We start from the raw sequence: 22,882 nt of genomic DNA, 5'->3' as shown, positions 1-22,882 counted from the left end.
GTAGGATATACTCCTGTTGTGCTTAATATTAGCATAGTAAAATGGAGGGGGGAGTCGAGAGCTGTGAGAGAGAGGCCAATCTCCTGGATGTTTCACAGGTCTGTTGGCTAAAAGCTTTGAACACTGATCATTATCTAATTGGCTGGAGCAGAAAGAAGAACCTGAGTGGTGTTTGGGATTTGAGTTCAAATTTGCTCTGAGACACAGTTTGCCACAATGTTGTTATTTTCTGGTTGACAAGATGTCAAATAACCAAATTACAACCAATGGGTCTCTATTACAAACAGGTAAAGGTGTCTTTTTCATGACCAAGGGTGCATTTTGTTTGCTATCTGGTCAGATAACCAGATTAAACCAGATAAAGACATCTTCTTCATCATGAAACCTACAGGCGACCCGAGATACTTCTCCTCCCTTTCCCGCTCAGGAAAACATCCTTATACATTGAGATAGATGTAGCTAGATCAATTATTATTTCCTCTTCCCTTGCTTTGCTCCCTTGGCTATGCCCAGTAATAAACCACTCTACCACACAACATCAGAGTGACTGATAAAGTGAGCACTCTGTGTGAGTCCAGTCCTGTGATGTTGACGAACCCTGTGATAGCATGGGCAACCCAGTGCTGCTGCTGCTACTGCCACTGCCACTGCCTCGGTCATCTCCACCACCACAGGCAGAAATAGAACACAGCTCTCTCTCCCTAAAACAGCAGTGCTCCTTCTAAGGGAGACACAGCCACAAAGTAGTGTTTCAACTCTCCAGTCAGGTCCTAAATAGAGCTTAGTCCGATATCCGCTTGTCTGATATCTCTATGCAAGCAGCTTGCTTGTCTTTAATTTCTAGGAAAGAGAAAACTGAGGAGAAGGAAGCATTGAAACATATTATTATGACGATAACGACATGATGATGATGTTGATGATTACTTCAAGACTTGATGATGGCAATAATGACCAGTCAATAGTGAAATAAAGTGACGTGTCTGTCTGTCTGTCTGAGTGTGTGTTCATGTGCAAGTCTGTGTGTGAGAGACTGAGACATGAATAGTGTGCAGTACATCACTGGTGAACAGGCCAACCAACACATACTATATAAAGGGAAATAAAGTATCTCTTCCCCTCCTCACACCCCCTCTCACGCTCTACTCTCCCAGCTCTAGCCCCCCAATCCCTCTTTCCATCCTCAATTTCGCCTTCTTCTCCCGACTGCCTGAGCAAAGCAAACTCACTGCTGAGGACTTAAGCAACAAAGTGGAAGCTAGATGAAATCAAATCACAATTTATTTGTCACATACGCATGGTCAGCAGGTGATAATGCGAGTGTAGCGAAATGCTTGTGCTTCTAGTTCCGACAGTGCAGTGATATCTTACAAGTAAACTAACAAATTCACAACAACTACCTTATACACACAAACGTAAAGGGATGGAATAAGAATATGTACATATAAATACATGGATGAGCGATGGCCGTGCAGCATAGGGAAGGTTCAATAGATGGTATGAAATACAGTATATACATATGAGATGAGTAATGTAAGATATTTAAACATTATTAAAGTGGCATTAATTGTATAAAAAGTGACTAGTGATACCTTTATTAAATTCATTAATTAAAGTGGCCAGTGATTTGGGTCTGTATGTTGGCAGCATCCTCTCCATGTTCGTGGTGGCTGTTTAACAGTTTGATAGCCTTGAGATGGAAGCTGTTTTTCAGTTTCTCGGTCCCTGCTTTGATGCACCTGTACTGACCTCGCCTTCTGGATGATAGCGGGGTGAGCAGGCAGTGGCTCAGGTGGTTGTTGTCCTTGATGATCTTTCTGGCCTTCCTGTGACATCGACTGCTGTATGTGTCCTGGAGGGCAGGTATTTTGCCCCCGGTGATGCATTGTGCAGACATCACTACCCTCTGGAGAGCCTTGCGGTTGAGGGTGGTGCAGTTGCCGTACCAGGCAGTGATACAGCATGACAGGATGCTCTCGATTGTGCATCTGTATTAGTTTATGAGGGTTTTAGGTGACAACCCAAATTTCTTCAGTCTCCTGAGGTTGAAGAGGCGCTATTGCTTTCTTCACCACGCTGTCTGTGTGAGCAGACCATTTCAATTTGTCCGTGATGTGTATGCCGAACTTAACACTTTTCACCTTCTCCACTACTGTCCCGTCGATGTGGATAGGGGGTGCTCCCTCTACTGTTTCCTGAAGTCCACAATCATCTCCTTCGTTTTGTTGACGTTGAGTGAGAGGTTGTTTCCATGACACCACACTTCGAATGCCCTCATCTCCTCCCTGTAGGCTGTCTCGTCGTTGTTGGTAATCAGGCCCACTACTGTTGTGTCGTCTGCAAACTTGATGATTGAGTTGAGTTGAGTTGAGTTGGCGCGACACTTGAAAATACCCGGTGGCTGTACCGACTCTGACAACATATCCTGAGTGAGCCAAGTTTCTGTGAAACAGAGAATGTTACAATCTCTGATGTCTCTCTGGAAGGCAACTCATGCCCTAATTGGACATTGGCGACTAATATGCTCGGAAACTGTGGGTGGTGTACTCGCCTTCTTAGTCTGACCACGAGGCCACTCCGCCTGCCTCTCCTGCGGTGACAATGTTGTTTTGGGTCAGCCTATGGGATTCGATCCAATGTCCAGGGTGGAGGTCCGAACAAAAGATCTGCTTCGGGAAAGTCGTATTCCTGGTCGTAATGTTGGTAAGTTGACGTTGCTCTTATATCCAATAGTTATTCTCAGCTGTATGTAATAACCCGTAAGATTTTCTGGGCTAACAATGTAAGAAATATACATTAAAAAAAGTCATTACTGCATAGTTTCCTAAGGACTTGAAGTGAGGCGACCATCTCTGTTGGCGCCATCTTGCCAGATCACAAACTCTCCCAGATATCTGCTACACAGAGCTTAACTCAGACCCAGATAAACAGATTGTGTATAGAGGGTTTGTCCAGCTCCAGCAGTCAGCTTATGGGTGGTTTGGTGGTTTGATAGAAAACATTTTATGAAGGTCGTCCTCAAAGGCTTACAACTAAATAATAACTATGAGAGGAAGCTTGGAGCTGGGAGCGCAGCCCTGCAGCACTGAGCGGGACAGGGGCACAACACAAAGTAATGACCTAAATCCACACTAACACTGCGCTATTGTGGAGCTGTCTGCACCCAGCGCTTCCCAAAGGCCTCATTAGGAATTCTTACGCTCTTGCGCTGATATGTAACAATTTGTTTACATAATGCCTGCTTTTACAAGACAGTAAACTTCAAAAGCGTCCCCTCCCCAACAACAAACCGAAATTCCAACTCTCAGGCATTTTACAAGAGGCTCTATGCCACAGAGTTGGCTTCCTACTTTCTCTAAGTAAGTGCGTGGGTGCTTCCGATCATACATTCAGATGAACAGATACTGTATTCTTGCAAACAAATAAACATACTGAAGAAAACATACTCAAGATAATTTTCTATATGGGGACCATAGTTAGCGAACACGAACACACACACACACACACACACACACACACACACACACACACACACACACACACACACACACACACACACACACACACACACACACACACACACACACACACACACACACACACACACACACAGTCCTGATGATAACACTTTAATAGGGAAGGCTAAATCTGGGTATGAATGGTCGGACTTAAAGCATTAGTGTGTGATTTGGGAATAAATAAAAGTTCCCTCATCCATAAAAAGAGAAGCAGCTTCTTCCAAAGACATTTGTTCTCCCCCTCTCTTAAGCCACTCCAACCAGTGTTGTGACCCCATTTAGCTTAACTTCATCCACTACGGATCATAGCCATGTGTAAATAGGGCTAAAGAATCCTACTATAAATGACATGACCATTGGCTACAGGGCCCAATTAAGAACACTGTTCATTTTTATTTATTTTACCTTTATTTAACTAGGCAAGTCAGTTAAGAACAAATTCTTATTTTCAATGACGGCCTAGGAACAGTGAGTGGGTTAACTGCCTATTCAGAGGCAGAACGACAGATTTGTACCTAGTCCAACGCTCTAACCACTATGCTACCCTGCCGCCCCATTCAAGAACCTTGTGATTGAAAATTGAGTTAAAAAGGAGCTGTTTGTATTTATTTGCATTGTGTACATCGGAAAAAAACATTTGTAACAGTGTAACTCTACCAAAGCTTTTATGTGCAAAAATGTAAGGCTCTCACTTTGCCACTATCTACCGTATGTATCGTCTCTGTAATGCCATCAACTAACCTACCATCCCTCTGGCAATCAGAATTACTACTCCCTCTGACCTGCTCTACGTTCTCTAAATTCCAAGAGCCAATCAGCTTGAGGAGAAGTGTGAAGGAAAATCAAGGGATGAGGAGAAAGAGAAAGTTAGAAATAGAAATGGGAGAAACAGAAAATATATTTTTGAAATGCCTGGAGAGCGAAAGGTGTGAGGGAGAAAAGAAAAGGAGAGAGCAGAGAGAGAGAGCAGAGAGCGAGCAGAGAGCGAGAACAGAGAGAGAGCGAGCGAGAAACCCATCAGAGCAAACGAGGTAGAGCTTTTCCTCTCAGTTCAGTGGCATATTAGGGTGATTAAAAATGGAGGGGATTAAGAAAGATACCTCCGAAGCGGCAGCTAGCTGCAGGCTTTCAAGTGCTTGATTAACGGGGCATGATTCACATGCTGGTCCCATGTCCTCCGCTAGCATCAGTTACTGGGAGTTTAGCCTGGCAACATTACGCAGTCTGCATCAGCCTGGGCCAGCCACACGCACGCGCACACACACGCGCACACACACACACACACACACACACACGCACACACGCACACGCACACACACACGCACACGCACGCACGCACGCACGCACGCACGCACCCAGCACCCAGCATTAGTATTCAGGGACCATTATTTGGGGTCAAAATTCTGAATGAAATAGGGAAATGGAAGATCTTATCATCCTGTGCCTGTGAGCGTCACCCCAAATGTCCTCAGTGACAGCAAGACTACGTAACATGAATGTTTACACTGGCACATTCTTTAACATGGCACCCTCTGAGGAATGGGCAATATTGGTTTGTGACCACACTCAACTGAGTTGAGAGAAAAGCTATGAAAACATTTTGGGAACACCTTAATAGGGGTCATAAAAATCAAAATGTCAATATGACTTCAGGGTGACTGATCAAAGAACACATCGGGGGGGGGTTAAGCTACATCTTAAATCCTGTGTTTTTAGACTCTTCCTCTCCAATGGGCCATCATACAGGGCTAGAGGTACTGACTCACACACACGCAGACACACACACACACCGCTAAGAGAGCGTTATTTCAAAGTGAACTCCATCAACAGAGAGAGCATAACGATTGAAAATACGGCCTCATGTCATTAAACTGGCATTGACTCAGGCCTAGTTGCTGGCATGGCGGGCAGGTCAGAGCATTACTAATCCCTGATGCTTTATTTAATGAGAGCACCAGGGCCAGAACGTCCCCCCTCTCTCTAATTCCCTACTTGTCTGTCGACACACTTGTTGATGATATAGGAGCTCCGACTGGGCTGAGAGCTGTGTTTTTGTTGGACGGGACTTTTTATACACTCAACATTCTGCAGTGGAAACCAAGGCAGTTCCTCAGTTGCAGCTTGCCTTTTTTCTTCTTCTCTCTGCTGGGAAAGCTTGACTGTGCCTGTGGCTGCCAAGAGCAACATGACCATATAGGTTCCACTTCCAGGGAGAAAATTACATCATTTGTGTATACAAGGGAAAGCGGCGCCTAATTGCGAGTCCTAATCAGAATGAGAGTGAGGCTAAATCCATCACATTCCGCACGGGGACGCAGTAGTGGAAAAGGAGAGTTGGAAGTGTTTGTGTGTGTGTCTACGCGTGCATGCGTGCGCCTCTGCATGTGCGCATATTGCTAGTGTTTTCCTGAGGTGCGTGTGTTGCAGTGAGGAGTCAGAGGGCTCGACTCACGCTGATGAACGTCACAAATCACCCCGGAGCCACTTAATGGAGTTAGATTGCGTAAGGAAGTCCCATTAGAACAGAACACCACCTAACAATGGACACTGGGTTGATTCTCTATCAGGCCAATCCACTCCGCTCCGTATGCTGTAGAGTATACAGGCATGTGTTAATCACTCTTCAGCCCATTCACACATACAAGTGATTCATTCACCAGAGCAGCTTGATGGGCTTTTGTGTGTACACACGATTCGCAACTTAACACTACAGCTGCTAGTTACCATTAGCGACGAATGATCCACAGCCATTAGCCAGTTCGGAATGAGTGGCCAGGTGTGAATTACAGACCTCATTGGAGAGGCAATGCTAAGTCATTCCATTTTGGCAGTCCGCAACAGAACAATCTGTCAAGACAAACTAAATGCAGGGAGGAAGGACAGCACTGAATGCAGTTAGCCTATTGAGATATTTAAGTGGACACGAAAACATGTCTTTTCACTCATCCTCATACTAAGAGACAATCAACTCAGCCACAAAGCTATAGAGAATACAACATAATAGTACACTTCAACATCAAGTGGGAATGTTGGTCAAATCAGGAGCAGTGGGAGCGACGGTATTCCAGGTCGGTATCCTTCCCAGAACTGGGAAAGGAGCTGGCATTCCGGATGCTATGCAAACCGTGACAATGAGCGTTCCGGCCCTGTTGACACAGGGAAAAAATATTTCTGTCAACACTCCATCAATATTTATGTTCGAGCCCCCGGCTCAGAGAATAGCAGCAGTTAAACTAATCAACAGCCATGTGCTCTTCCATATGAGCATGCTTGCCGCCAAGCCAAGCAGACCTGGATTCAAATAATATTTGAAAATTGTTCCAATACTTTGAGGGTTCGCTTCAGCATGTCCAGAGGGCCAGATGGGTGGGATTTACCAGTTTGAGATGATTTGATTGGTGCAATAAGCCAGGCAAACTCAATTGAGCACATATAAAGTGTTTTAAATATTTCAAATCGTTTTTGAATCCAGGTCTTCCGCCCAAGCTAACAGAAACAGTAGCCTGAAGAGGAAACAAAGAGAGGAAAAGGATGTGTGGCGACGGGCCCCAAAAATGCGAGAAAAGCAGCGCTGCTGACCGCATTATCACTATAATTATGCTTCCGCATCTGTTCCTGTCAGTGTGTGATCACCGAATGCTCCGACAACGTTCCCGGAGCCCTCTGAAAACCTACCGAGGGGCACAGATTGGCTCTCAGAAGTGGTGGCACACTGCCAACCCAATTCTGTCCCTGTCCTTTCAGATCCCTATCAAGGGTGGACAATAACATGTGGTAAATAACAGCTACAATAAGGGAGAGAAAGGGGATGGTGTGTGAGTGTTTGTGTTTGTGTTTGTGTATGTTTGCATAAAGATGTGTGTGGTTGTGTGTCAGGGCATGTGAGCATGATAAGCGAGACGCAGTGATGTGGGTGAGTATTTGTGTGTGTGTGTTCTGCACCTCATGAGCATTTACACGTACTGCATATACACGTACTGCACTGCAGAACTGTTACGTATGAGTGCATACGCGCGTGTGTGGCTGTGTGGGAGCGAGCGCGATTAGCTCTCCCCTCACGTCCCCGATACCCCCTACCTGGTTAGCAGGCAGCAGTCGTGGACCAGGGTTTCCTCCACATAGACACCCCTGCCCTCGTTGCTGTGGATGGCGCGGCCATTGTGGCGCCAGCGCAGCTTGACAGAGGGATCCAGGTATGACACGGTGCACTGCAGAGGTAGCCGGTCCCCACGGAATACCACCTGTCTCTGGGATGGGATCAGCTGGAACAAGGGCAGCTCCAGAGGCCCATCTGAAGAGGAAAGGCAGATACCAGGGAGAGGAGAAGGGGAAGGAGAGATTGGTGGGGGATGGGAAAGGTATTTGATGATTCCCCATGGCTGTAGTCATGTCAGTTGTAAAGTATTGACAATGTTACCACACAAAAACACACTTACAATATCCACAAATACACATGCACACACACATCAGCAATCAGGAGAAAGCAATGTGCTTGTAGGACTGAATGAAAGCTGTGGGGAACATAGAGGATTTACAGCCAAGCAAATCATTTAATACCAGATGAATTATGATTTTTGTGGTTGTTGGCTATATAAAAAGGCTAGTAAAAGGGTTTAACAGCTTTCTTCAGTTTCAATATTCGAAAACAGCTAGCGCTGTACCTGGAGCTGCTTGCGTCGGCCACGCGTCTCCATACCGATCTGAGATTATCATAGTAAACTGGCTCGCTGTGGTACCTTGGGAATTCCGAACTCAGGGAACATGTTTGATTGGGCACATAAAAACATTTCCTTGGACATGCTCCAAGAAGTCGGCTAAGCGGCCTTCAGTTCCATTCAGATCAATGGGGAGACCGAGCAGTGCTTACAGTGTGACGGACCATTCAGTACACGGGTCATAAAGCGCTCCCATTTGTGGATGCTGATACATTCAGTTCAAACTCCAACGTCTCTCGCTATATTACATCTCTATTCTAAATGCTATATAATGGATCTGACTGAGAGATAGTGAGATAGCGAAGGCACGGCACCATTCCATCTCTCTGGAGATGGTTTAACTAAGCCAACAACACAGCCAATAAACGTTTCTTTTAATGTATGATCTGGGAAACGATCAAGGCCGATTTAGTGCGACGTCGCCTGACCTTGATTTTATGTATGCATACTCTAATGCAGGGGTGTCAAACTCATTCCATAGAGGGCCTATTGTCTGCAGGTTTTAGTTTTTTCCTTTCAATTAAGACCTAGACAACCATGTGAGGGGAGTTCTTTACTAATTAGTGACCTTAATTCATCAATCAAGTACAAGGGAGGAGCGAAAACCCACAGACACTCATGTTAAATGCATTCCATGGAGGAACACGTGCTCTAATAGATACATAAATAGAAATAATACATAATGCATACTATTAACATAAATAAGACATACATGCTTCTGTACTAAAGTATGCAATTCACATGCTCATCGACTGGGCTAACACCTCATCTCTTGATATTAAGATGCTCATCTACGAGGCTAACACCTCATCTCTTGATATCAAGATACTCATCTACGAGGCTAACACCTCATCTCTTGATATTAAGATACTCAACTACGAGGCTAACATCTCATCTCTTGATATTAAGATACTCATCTACGAGGCTAACACCTCATCTCTTGATATTAAGATGCTCATCTACTGGGCTAACACCACATCTCTTGATAATTAACATGCTCATCTACGAGGCTAACACCTCATCTCTTGATATTAAGATACTCATCTACGAGGCTAACACCTCATCTCTTGATATTAAGATGCTCATCTACTGGGCTAACACCACATCTCTTGATAATTAACATGCTCATCTACGAGGCTAACACCTCATCTCTTGATATCAAGATGCTCATCTACGAGGCTAACACCTCATCTCTTGATATTAAGATGCTCATCTACGAGGCTAACACCTCATCTCTTGATATTAAGATACTCATCTACGAGGCTAACACCTCATCTCTTGATATTAAGACACTCATCTACGAGGCTAACACCTCATCTCTTGATATTAAGATACTCATCTACGAGGCTAACACCTCATCTCTTGATATTAAGATGCTCATCTACTGGGCTAACACCACATCTCTTGATAATTAACATGCTCATCTACGAGGCTAACACCTCATCTCTTGATATTAAGATACTCATCTACGAGGCTAACACCTCATCTCTTGATATTAAGATGCTCATCTACTGGGCTAACACCACATCTCTTGATAATTAACATGCTCATCTACGAGGCTAACACCTCATCTCTTGATATTAAGATACTCATCTACGAGGCTAACACCGCATCTCTTGATATTAAGATGCTCATCTACGAGGCTAACACCACATCTCTTGATATTAACATGCTCATCTATTGGGCGAACACCACATCTCTTGATATTAACATGCTCATCTACTGGTCTAACACCACATCTCTTGATATTAAGATGCTCATCTACTGGGCTAACACCTCATCTCTTGATATATATACATGCTCATCTACTGGTCTAACACCACATCTCTTGATATTAAGATGCTCATCTACTGGTCTAACACCACATCTCTTGATAATTAAAATGCTAATCTACGAGGCTAACACCACATCTCTTGATATATTTACATGCTCATCTACTGGTCTAACACCACATCTCTTGATATTGCAATTTTCATGTGTTTTAAAGAGTGTCATTTCATTTGTTGATCATTTACAGAGCCATGTATTGGTAGTTGGACATGAAGCAGTGCAGAACTGGAGCTACTGCATAACCTGTAGCTAACTGTAGCTGGCTAAGTGGTACCACATAAAAACAGCATGGGGCAATGGACTGTTGATCTGCTGTTATGCTGATACTGTTGAATCACACTCAGAGCCAAAGGATCAGAGCAGCAAAACGCCTGTGCCTATCAGGCACTGCCAGGGTGAGACTGTGTGTGTGTGTGTGTGTGTGTGTGTGTGTGTGTGTGTGTGTGTGTGTGTGTGTGTGTGTGTGTGTGTGTGTGTGTGTGTGTGTGTGTGTGTGTGTGTGTGTGTGTGTGTGTGTGTGTGTGTGTGTGTGTGTGTGTGTGTGTGTGTGTGTGTGTGTGTGTCATTGGGCTGCAGTTAACACATTAACCACATAAATAGTGGCAGCTCTGATATTGCTAAAATGTGGAATATAAGTAGTCAATGGTCTGCCCTGCATACAGAAATAAACAACATTAGGATCTCTTAAAACATCTAGGAAATATAGACCTATAAACGCAGATACAATAGGCATAAATATAAACTATGAATATTTATGTTGAATGTATGATTTATGTTCACTTTTTGGTAGCTGTTCAATAGACAACTTTCAAAGTCAATTCTGCTGTATATTTAACCTTTATTTAAGGCCATGCCATGCCTCTGTTGTGTTTGAATAGCCGAAGCCAACTACTTTCTCAATGTGTGTGTCACATCTGCTCCTGCTTCTCCCCTCTCTTTATCAAATGTTTCACCTGCTTCCCGACTCACAGATCCATTACTACAGTGTGTTCATGTTTTAATCTCATTCACACACTTACAACATATCAACAAAGTCCACAAAATATAACAAGGCTTCCACAACACAACCACACAGTAGCGTAACCAAGTTACAGGAAAGCAACCGTAATACAACAGTCAGCTACTCTAGTAGTGTACAGCCCTTATTTCCCCAATATAACTAAGTGTGCAAGGTTGATTCAAACTCTTTGAGGTGACCAGGACATGAGTGTGTCCTTACAGGGCGAGGAGACAAGGTAGCCAGTGGTGGTTGAAGTTTTGGGGCTTGCACAGCTAACAGCACTTTGTGACATTGGCTGATGTAAAAAAGGCTTTATAAATACATTTGACTGATTGATTGATTGGTCATTCTGAGAAAGGGCTAGAATCCTTGCTGTGTGACTGGCGGAGTGATCAGTTTCCATTTGTACAGTTCGCTATAGGCTGTCAGCAGGTGCAGCTTCAATACCAAAGAGACCCCTTGACTAACTGGAATGTTACCCCAGCCTGAATGATGATGGGGATACTCCGGTAGTGGAATTGTTGGTTGTCTGGTTGTGAAGGAAAGTCTGTGAAAGGGCTGTCACAAAAATACTTGCCTTTAGATCTTTCCAATGCCCAATTGCACTGTGGGTCAAGTTGTTGTTATGTTGAATGTGGCAAAAAGTCCTGCAGGTTACATCCAACATATTTATTTTTATTTCTTTGGAAGCCAGGTAGGATGATAATTTGGCCAATATTAACCGTGGGTGGTTGGCATTGATAACAGACTGGGGCAGACACCCAGCAGGAGATGTGGCGAGTGACAGAACCTGCGAGGGTGACCTCAGGTTACTTAGAGGTTAGTTAGAGTGTAGCTAGGTCATACAATGACAAAGAAGTGTTGGTTGTGAGGGACATAGCACAGCCCCACATACATAGATTTGAAGATGATCTCTGGGCTTTGATGGGCAGTAAAAGGCTTGCTGAGGAGGTAGAGCTGATCAAGTATGGTGCACAAAGACCACAATCAAGGTCAATCCCCAGCCACCAAATAAACAATCACATACAGAAAGTTTTACCATCCTAAGGTGCCTCTTTTTTCCCATAAATAGCATATGTCCTTATTGGGATTACTGCAGTTTCCAGACTAATACATGAGTCACCCCAGCATGAAAGCTCATTCTTCACATGCGAGTCCAGTTCAGGTGTCACATGAGCTGGCCAGCCATGGTTGGTAGCAAAACAGGTACATATGAGGACAATGCACACCAGCCATTTCCAGATGCTGTTGTCCTGATGTGGCAGTCCAATTCCATGGTGTCTCCGTTTCTAGTAACTGCCCGAGAGAAGGACTGATGGTGGAGTGAGCCTATCAAGAACAGTTCTGTGAGATTCAGGACTTCATTGGCATTGGAGAAGTGTAATTACTAGACCATGTGAAGGCCCAATAAGTTCTTGTTTGTTGTCAATGAGTGTCATGTTTAGTTGCATCCTCACCATACACCATAACTGTCACCAAGTCAACATATATGGCAACTCCAGACAGCCAGGATGGTGGATATGATTGGCAGGAAGAAGCAATGTGTCAGCTCAACTCAAAAAGAATAATACACCTTTCAAACCAAGACCTTCAAAACTTTTTTTTTTTAATGGCTTTTCATTATATACATTTGAAGTCGGAAGTTTACATACACTTAGGTTGGAGTCATTAAAACTTGTTTTTCAATCACTCCACAAATTTCTTTAACAAACTATAGTTCTGAAAAGTCGGTTAGGACATCTACTTCGTGCATGACACAAGTAATTTTTTACCAATTGCTTACAGACAGATTATTTCACTTAAAATTCACTGTATCGCAATTCCAGTGGGTCAGAAGTTTACATACACTAAGTTGACTGTGCATTTAAACAGCTTGGAAAATTCCAGAAAGTTATGCCATGGCTTTAGAAGCTTCTGATAGGCTAATTGACATAATTTGAGTCAATTGGAGGTGTGCCTGTGGATGTATGTTAAGGCCTACCTTCAAACTCAGTGCCTCTTTGCTTGACATCATGGGGAAATCAAAAGAAATCAGCCAAGACCTCAGAAAAACAATGATAGACCTCCACAAGTCTGGCTCATCCTTGGCAATTTCCAAACGCCTGAAGGTACCACGTTCATCTGTACAAACAATAGTACGCAAGTATAAACACCATGAAACCACGCGTCCGTCATACCGCTCAGGAAGGAGGCGCATTCTGTCTCCTATATGCGAAAAGTGCAAATGTATTTGAGTGGCCATCACAAAGCCCTGACCTCAATTCCATAGAATATTTGTGGGCAGAACTGAAAAAGTGTTTATTCCGAGGAAGGAGGCCTACAAACCTGATTCAGTTACACCAGCTCTGTCAGGAGGAATGGGCCAAAATTCACCCAATTTATTGTGGGAAGCTTGTGGAAGGCTACCCGAAACATTTGACCCAAGTTAAAAAATTGATAGGCAATGCCACCAAATACGAATTGAGTGTATGTAAACTTCTGACCCACTGGGAATGTGATGGATGAAAGAAATAAAAGCTGAAATAAATCATTCGCTCTACTATTATTCCAACATTACACATTCTTAAATAAAGTGGTGATCCTAAATGACCTATGAAAGGGAATTTTTACTAGGATTTAATGCCAGGAATTGTGAAAAACTGAGTTTAAATGTATTTGGCTAAGGCGTATGTAAACTTCCGAATTCAACTGTATGAAAGGTATTGCCGACAACAAAGCCTGTACTTTTATTTCCGCCAACCGACCTAGGCATGATTGCGGTAAAGTTCTGCCTACGACTTAGTATAAAATGTGCCATAATGCCGAGGTGGCATTCGCACGCACTACGCTCTTAATAGTTACTACTATCGTCCTGGAAGTTCTAAACTTTGCCGGGCATATCACTTCACCAATCTCTTTGCATAGTTCACCACACATCTTTTTTTCTTCACCACAACTAGATGGATCCATAAAGAATTACTGTGGTAATAAATACTGTATCACTGAATGACAAATACTGGAATAAAGTAGGCTAATGCAATTGAAGGAATCAAATTGGTGTTACTGAAACTCCCAAAGTCATCCAATTGTTAAAATACAATTGATTGAAGCAATAGCCTAGCAATAGCCTACCTGTGTGTGGTCAACTATTTCAGCACCATTTTTCACTGCTTTGAGGCTGTCACGACTTCTGCCGAAGTCGTTGCCTCTCCTTGTTCGGGCGGTGCTCGGCGTTCGACGTCATCGGTCTTCTAGCCATCATTGATCCATTTTTCATTTTCCATTGGTTTTGTCTTGTCTTCCCACACACCTGTTTTCAATCCCATTCATTACCTGTTGTGTATTTAACCCTCTGTTTCCCCTCATGTCTTTGTCAGAGATTGTTTATTGCCAGTGTAGTGTTGTTTGTTGTATAGGTGCGCGACGGGTCTTCGTACCCATATTTTGTTTATGTTCTTTTCCTGTTTAGTGTTATGGAGCATGTTACTAGGACATTAATAAAAGACTCCATTTTACACTCCGTTTGACTCTCCTGCGCCTGACTTCCCTGCCACCTATACACATATGCCTGACAGAATCTCTGACCATACAATATGAAGTCAGCAGGAGAGGACACTATGCTCATGGAGCTGGAGGAACGCGTTCAGGAACAAGCGAGGGAGCTTGACTGTATCAGCTCCGTCATGGATCGCATTGTCCAGAATATGGATCGCTGTGAGAGACAGGGAGTTTCTCCAGCGCCACCACCACCACAACCGGAATCTCCCTTGAACGTTTTGTCCTCTTCGGAATCGAAGATCCATTTATCCCTACCCACGGGATACAACGGAGATACTGCCGGCTGCCAGGGTTTCCTCCTTAAGCTGAACTTATATCGAGCCACGGCATCCCCAGTACCATCTGACCGTGAGAAGAGTTACGCCCTCGTCTCATGCCTCACCGGGAAAGCCCTGGAATGGGCCAGCGCTGTGTGTAGAAGGGAGGATGTGGCGTTGGACCATTTTGAGGAGTTCACCCGCCAATTCCGGATAGTATTCGATCATCCACCTGAAGGCAAAGCAGCGGGGGAGCTCCTCTATCATCTGAGGCAGGAGACGAGGAGTGCACAGGAGTTTGCTTTGGAGTTTAGGACCTTGGCTGCCGGCGCTGGATGGAGCGACAGGGCCCTGATCGACCATTACCGTTGTAGTCTACGCGAGGACGTCCGTCGGGAGCTGGCCTGTAGAGACACCACCCTCACCTTCGACCAGCTGGTGGACATGTCCATCAAGCTGGACATGAGGGGGTTCTCGCTCGAGCACCATTCATGGTCGCAGAGGGCACACTGCTGGTCGGTGCCGGGTTGGTTCCTCTGGGAATAGAGAAGGCAGGCAGGGCATTCTGGCAGCACCCCAGGTGAGTAGGCACCATTCTCTTCCAGAGCCCTCTGCTGCACTAATGTTTGTCTCGGTCTCTTTTCCTGATTTTTCAATGCATTCCCAGTATAAGGCACTAGTAGATTCAGGTGCGGCTGGGAATTTCATGAATAAAAGTCTAGCTCATAGTTTAGGGATCCCTATTGTTCCTGTGGATATGCCTTTCCCTATTCATGCCTTAGATAGTCGACCATTAGGGTCAGGGTTTATCAGGGAGGTAACCGCACCTTTGTGTATGATAACGCAGGAGGGTCACAAGGAGAAGATTAGTCTTTTCCTTATTGATTCTCCTGCGTATTCTGTGGTGCTAGGCCTACCCTGGTTAGCTTGCCATAACCCCACTGTTTCTTGGCCACAGAGGGCTCTCACGGGGTGGTCGCAAGAATGCTCAGGTAGGTGTTTAGGGGTTTCCGTTGGTGCTACTACGGTGGAAAGTCCAGACCAGGTCTCCACCGTGCGCATTCCCCACTGAATATGCCGATTTGGCTCTCGCCTTCTGTAAAAAGAAGGCGACTCAATTACCACCTCATCGACGGGGGGATTGTGCGATAGATCTCCTGGTAGACGCTGCATATCCCAAGAGTCACGTGTATCCCCTGTCGCAAGCGGAGACTGAGGCTATGGAGACATATGTCTCTGAATCCCTGCATCAGGGGTTCATTCGGCCATCCATTTCACCCATCTCTTCGAGTTTCTTTTTTTTTTTTTTTTTTTTTTTGTGAAAAAAAAAGGATGGCGGTTTACGCCCGTGCATTGATTATCGAGGTCTTAATAAAATCACAGTGAAATATAGTTACCCGCTACCTCTGATCAATACGGTTATTGAGTTAATGCACGGGCACGTTTTTTCACAAAATTGGATCTCAGGAGTGCGTACAATCTGGTGCGTATTCGGAAGGATGATGAGTGGAAGACGGCATTTAGCACCACCTCAGGTCATTATGAGTACCTTGTCATGCCATATGGGTTGATGAATGCTCCGTCAGTTTTCCAATCATTTGTAGATGAGATCTTCAGGGACCTGCACGGGCAGGGTGTAGTGGTGTATATCGATGATATTCTGATATACTCTGCTACACGCGCCGAGCATGTGTCCCTGGTGCGCAGGGTGCTTGGTTGCCTGTTGGAGCATGATCTATATGTCAAGGCTGAGAAATGCTTGTTCTTCCAACAATCCATCTCCTTCCTAGGGCATCGGATTTCAACTTCAGGAGTGGAGATGGAGAGCGACCGCATTACAGCCGTGCGTAATTGGCCGACTCCAACCACGGTAAATGAGTTGCAGCGTTTTTTGGAGTTTGCCAATTACTACCGGAGGTTTATCCGGGGTTTTGGTCAGGTGGCAGCTCCCATTACCTCACTGCTAAAGGGGGACCCGGTGTGCTTGCAGTGGTCGGCTGAGGCGAACAGGGCTTTTGAGCACCTGAAGACTCTGTTTACCTCGCTGCCTGTGCTGGCTCATCCGGATCCCTCTTTGCCATTCATAGTGGAGGTGGACGCATCCGAAGCTGGGATAGGAGCAGTGCTCTCTCAGCGTTCGGGTACGCCACTGAAGCTTCGCCCCTGTGCTTTCTTTTCGAAGAAGCTCAGCCCAGCGGAGCGAAACTATGATGTGGGGAACCGAGAGCTGTTAGCTGTCGTAGAAGCCTTGAAGGTGTGGAGGCATTGGCTTGAGGGGGCTAAACACCCTTTTCTCATCTGGACTGACCACCGCAATCTGGAGTACATCCGGCAGGATTGAATCCTGTATGCAGATGACTGTAAGTCGCTTTGGATAAAAGCGTCAGCTAAATGGCATATATTATTATTATAAGGTGGGCCATGTTTTTCACTCGTTTTGTGTTTACTCTTTCTTACAGACCAGGCTCCCAGAACGTTAAGGCAGACGCATTGTCTCGGCTGTATGACACAGAGGAGCGATCCATGGATCCCACTCCCATACTCCCAGCTTCGTGTCTGGTGGCGCCTGTAGTGTGGGAGCTGGACGCGGACATTGAGCGGGCATCACGTGCAGAGCCCTCTCCCCCTGAGTGTCCAGCTGGTCATCTGTACGTTCTGTCTGCTGTCCGCGACCGATTGATATATTGGGCTTACACTTCACCCTCCTCTGGTCACACTGGGATAGGTCGGACGATGCGCTGTCTTGAAGGGAGGTACTGGTGGCCCACTTTAGCTAAGGACGTGAGGATGTATGTTTCTTCCTGCTCGGTGTGCGCCCAGTGCAAGGCTCCTAGGCACCTGCCCAGAGGTAAGCTACAACCTCTACCCGTTCCTCAACGGCCGTGGTCGCACCTGTTGGTGGATTTTTTGACTGATCTTCCACCTTTACAGGGTTACACCACGATCCTGGTCGTTGTGGATCGGTTTTCAAAGTCCTGTCGTCTCCTCCCTTTGCCCGGTCTCCCTACGGCCTTACAAACTGCAGAGGCCCTATTTACACACGTTTTCCGGCACTATGGGGTGCCTGAGGATATAGTGTCTGATTGGGGTCCCCAGTTCACATCAAGGGTCTGTATGGCGTTCATGGAGCATCTGGGGATCTCGGTTAGTCTTACCTCAGGTTTTCACCAGATGCAACGAGGGTTAGGAAGGAGCAGACAGAGTATCCCGTCTACCACACAACGACGTTAGTACAACGTATCCAATTTACCAGCAGAGACATTCTTCAAAGGACAAAGGACTCGGTTGGGCAACACGGCCTTCCATCTACCACCAACCTACCGAAGCGCAGCTCAGTGTAAATACAGTGCCTTGCGAAAGTATTCGGCCCCCTTGAACTTTGCGACCTTTTGCCACATTTCAAGCTTCAAACATAAAGATATAACACTGTATTTTTTTGTGAAGAAACAACAACAAGTGGGACACAATCATGAAGTGGAACGACGTTTATTGGATATTTCAAACTTTTTTAACAAATCAAAAACTAAAAAATTGGGCGTGCAAAATGATTCAGCCCCCTTAAGTTAATACTTTGTAGCGCCACCTTTTGCTGCAATTACAGCTGTAAGTCACTTGGGGTATGTCTCTATCAGTTTTGCACACCGAGAGACTGAAATTTTTTCTCATTCCTTCTTGCAAAACAGCTCGAGCTCAGTGATGTTGGATGGAGAGCATTTGTGAACAGCAGTTTTCAGTTCTTTCCACAGATTCTCGATTGGATTCAGGTCTGGACTTTGACTTGGCCATTCTAACACCTGGAAATGTTTATTTTTTAACCATTCCATTGTAGATTTTGCTTTATGTTTTGGATCATTGTCTTGTTGGATGACAAATCTCCGTCCCAGTCTCAGGTCTTTTGCAGACTCCGTCAGGTTTTCTTCCAGAATGGTCCTGTATTTGGCTCCATCCATCTTCCCATCAATTTTAACCATCTTCCCTGTCCCTGCTGAAGAAAAGCAGGCCCAAACCATGATGCTGCCACCACCATGTTTGACATGTTTGACAGTGGGGATGGTGTGTTCAGGGTGATGAGCTGTGTTGCTTTTACGCCAAACATAACGTTTTGCATTTTGCCATTTTGGTTTCATCTGACCAGAGCACCTTCTTCCACATGTTTGGTGTGTCTCCCAGGTGGCTTTTAGCAAACATTAAATGACACTTTTTATGGATATCTTTAAGAAATGGCTTTCTTCTTGCCACTCTTCCATAAAGGCCAGATTTGTGCAATATACGACTGATTGTTGTCCTATGGACAGAGTCTCCCACCTCAGCTGTAGATCTCTGCAGTTCATCCAGAGTGATCATGGGCCTCTTGGCTGCATCTCTGATCAGTCTTCTCCTTGTATGAGCTGAAAGTTCAGAGGGACGGCCAGGTCTTGGTAGATTTGCAGTGGTCTGATACTCCTTCCACTTCAATATAATCGCTTGCACAGTGCTCCTTGGGATGTTTAAAGCTTGGGAAATCTTTTTGTATCCAAATCCGGCTTTAAACTTCTTCACAACAGTATCTCGGACCTGCCTGGTGTGTTCCTTGTTCTTCATGATGCTCTCTGCGCATTTAACGGACCTCTGAGACTATCACAGTGCTGGTGCATTTATACGGAGCCTTGATTACACACAGGTGGATTGTATTTATCATCATTAGTCATTTAGGTCAACATTGGATCATTCAGATATCCTCACTGAACTTCTGGAGAGAGTTTGCTGCATTGAAAGTAAAGGGGCTGAATAATTTTGCACGCCCAATTTTTCAGTTTTTGATTTGTTAAAAAAGTTTGAAATATCCAATAAATGTCGTTCCACTTCATGATTGTGTCCCACTTGTTGTTGATTCTTCACAAAAAAATACAGTTTTATATCTTTATGTTTGAAGCCTGAAATGTGGCAAAAGGTTGCAAAGTTCAAGGGGGCCGAATACTTTCGCAAGGCACTGTATTTATTGCATTTTCCTTTTCCAAATGGGCTGTAATTTAGAATGCATAAGATTCTGTATTTACGATAGTACAGCTTCGCCCTTTGTTCCTCAGTCTTCCCGCTCTTTCACTCAAACCCAGCCCTTTTCAGAATGCCATAAAGTAGGCTAAATCAAGTGTAGGCCTTTTGCTTGATCATGTATAGGCAACTCCAAAAGCTGGCGGAGGTTGCGAAACATTAACACACAAGACTCGAATGCTTTTGAAAAACATAGTTTGCTATTATTTTCAATCGGTATCATGATGAAGACACTCAACGTAAGACTCTTCGCCTGCATTTCTATTCATTTTAAAATTCCTTTTATTAGTCTTATAATGTTTATTCGGACCAACCTAAACAAATTAATAATGGATTTATTTTTGATGGTGTATATTCTCAATGGATTAATTCAAATAAACTCCCTGCCACATCAGCACACCACTACAACCATTTTCGTCCAGAATGCCGGCATGCACACGGGAGGTATAAAAGACGTATGCAGGTTGTAGATCCTGCAGATTGTAGAAATGGGCCTGTTTGTAATGGCGTCATGTAGACATTGCACCATTTCTTTCCATAGGCAAAATGCCATACATCCTATGTGAAAGTATCACAATGTGTATCACAAATGCAATGGGCCAGCAGGTCATGTTGGATTCAGGCAGACGTTTTGGACTAGCAATAAAAAAAGCTCACTTCTAAATGATGCGGAGGTGAATTAATTAAGAGCCCAATCCTGGCAGGGAATTTATACCACAGTGGGGGCTAGTTGTAGAGCTAGAGAGAGAGTGTCAGAGTTGGATTCTCTTTTCTTTTGCTGGAGCCTCACATTTGTCTCAATGATCGTCAAATAGACTTAAGACTAATTTAAAACGTGTAGATGTACAGGTGATTAAATCACCATTTAAATGGTATTGTGGCCACTTTATTGGATTTGATGCCATAATGGATTAGGAGTTACTGTAAATCTAGAAGGGTCCCCCGAACGTAATTCCAAGAGTAGGGGCTAAATACATACAAGGAAGCTTTGATTGGAAAAAATGACAGCTTTCAGTGTCTTATCCCACCAATAGACACCGAAAAGAGAGAGCAAATTGGACTTGGAAAGTTGACTATTGAACAGCTACCAAAAAGTGAAGTTTACATTCATCATGGCCCGGGTATCCTGGAAGTATATTGACATCATCCCGTAAGTAGAGGATGCCTGGTTGCTCTTTAAAAGTGCTTTCCTCACCGTCTCAAATAAGCATGCCCCATTCAAAAAACGTAGAACCAAGAACAGATATAGCCCTTGACTCACCCCACACTTGACTGCCCTTGACCAAAACATACTGTGACGTTCTGCATTAACATTGAATAGCCCCTGCGATATGCAACTTTTCAGGGAAGTCAGGAACCAATACACTCAGTCGGTTAGGAAAGCTAAGGCTAGCTTTATCAAACAGAAATTTGCATCCTTTAGCACGAATTCCAAAACGTTTGGGACACTGTAAAGTCCATGGAGAATAAGAGCACCTCCTCCCAGCTGCCAACTACACTGAGGATAGGAAACATTGTTTCCGCCGATACATCGATAATAGTCGATCATTTCAATAAGCATTTTTCTACGGCTGGCCATGCTTTCCACCTAGCTACCCCTACGTCGGCCAACATCTCAGCATCTCCTTCAGCAACTTGGCCACGCCCACACCACTTCTCCTTCACCCAAATCAAGACGGCTGATGTTCTGAAAGAGCTGCAAAATCTGGATCCCTACAAATCAGCTGGGCTAGACAATCTGGACCATCTCTTTCTAAAATTATCAGCCGAAATTGTTGCAACCCCTATTACTAGCCTATTCAACTTCTCTTTCGTATTGTCTGAGATCCCCAAAGATTGGAAAGCTGCCGTGGTCATCCCCCTCTCCAAAGGGGGTGACACTCTAGACCCAAACTATTATAGACCTATATTCATCATGCCCTGCCTTTCTTAAATCTTCGAAAGCCAAGGTAACAAACAGATCACCGACCATTTCGAATCTCACTGTACCTTCTCCTCTTTGCAATCTGGTTTCCGAGCTGGTCATGGGTGCATCTCAGCCATGCTCAAGGTCCTAAACGATATCCTAACCGCCATCGATAAAAGACAGTACTGTGTAGCCGTCTTCATCGACCTGGCCAAGGCTTTCGACTCTGTCAATCAACGCATTCTTATCGGCAGACTCAATAGCCATGGCTTCTCAAATGACTGCCTCGCCTGGTTCACCAACTACTTCTCAGATAGAGGTCAGTGTGTCAAATCGGAGGGCCTGTTGTCCGGACCTCTGGCAGTCTCTATGGGGGTGCCATAGGGTTCAATTCTCGGGCCGACTCTTTTCTCTGTACATATGATGTCGCTCTTGCTGCTGGTGATTCTCTGATCCACTGTAGCACGCGCTCCAGCAGGTATATTTCACTGGTCATCCCCAAAGCCAGCACTTCCTTTGGCTGCCTTTCCTTCCAGTTCTCTGCTGCCAATGACTGGAACAAATTGCAAAAATCACTGAAGCTAGAGTCTTATATCTCCCTCTCTAACTTTAAGCATCAGCTGTCAGAGCAGCTTACTGATCACTGTACCTGTACACAGCGAATCTGTAAATAGCACACCCAACTACCTCATCCCCATATTGTTATTTATCCTCTTGCTTTTTTGCACCCCAGTATCTCTACTTGCACATCATTATCTGTATATCTATCACTCCAGTGTTAATGCTAAATTGTAATGATTTCGCCTCTATGGCCTATTTATTGCCTTACCTCCCTACTCTTCTATACACACACTGTACGTAGATATTTTTATTGTGTTATTGACTGTACATTTTGTTTATGTGTAACTCTGTGTTGTTGTTTTTGTCGCACTGCTTTGCTTTATCTTGGCCAGGTCGCAGTTGTAAATGAGAACTTATTCTCAACTGGCGTACCTGGTTAAATAAAGGTCAAATAAAAAATTTAAAAAATCATAAATATGAATAATTGATATTTCCGCCCAATGTATCTGTGTGTTTACAGGTCTATATTT

At 44.5% G+C, this 22,882-nt stretch overlaps 1 protein-coding gene across 2 annotated transcripts in view; it reads right to left on the bottom strand.

Annotated features, from left to right (window-relative positions):
• Positions 1 to 22,882, bottom strand: part of LOC118361386 (adhesion G protein-coupled receptor A3-like) — a 261,426-nt gene that overhangs the window by 177,249 nt on the left and 61,295 nt on the right. For both annotated transcript variants that reach the window (XM_052477897.1, XM_052477901.1), the window contains exon 7: positions 7,593 to 7,806. In XM_052477897.1, coding sequence (XP_052333857.1) covers positions 7,593 to 7,806 — 214 coding nt within the window. The remainder of the gene's footprint in view (positions 1 to 7,592; positions 7,807 to 22,882) is intronic.

The sequence above is a fragment of the Oncorhynchus keta genome, chromosome 2 (genome assembly GCF_023373465.1).
Source record: "Oncorhynchus keta strain PuntledgeMale-10-30-2019 chromosome 2, Oket_V2, whole genome shotgun sequence".
NCBI lineage: Eukaryota > Metazoa > Chordata > Actinopteri > Salmoniformes > Salmonidae > Oncorhynchus > Oncorhynchus keta.
This window is presented reverse-complemented; position numbering and strand designations above follow the sequence as displayed.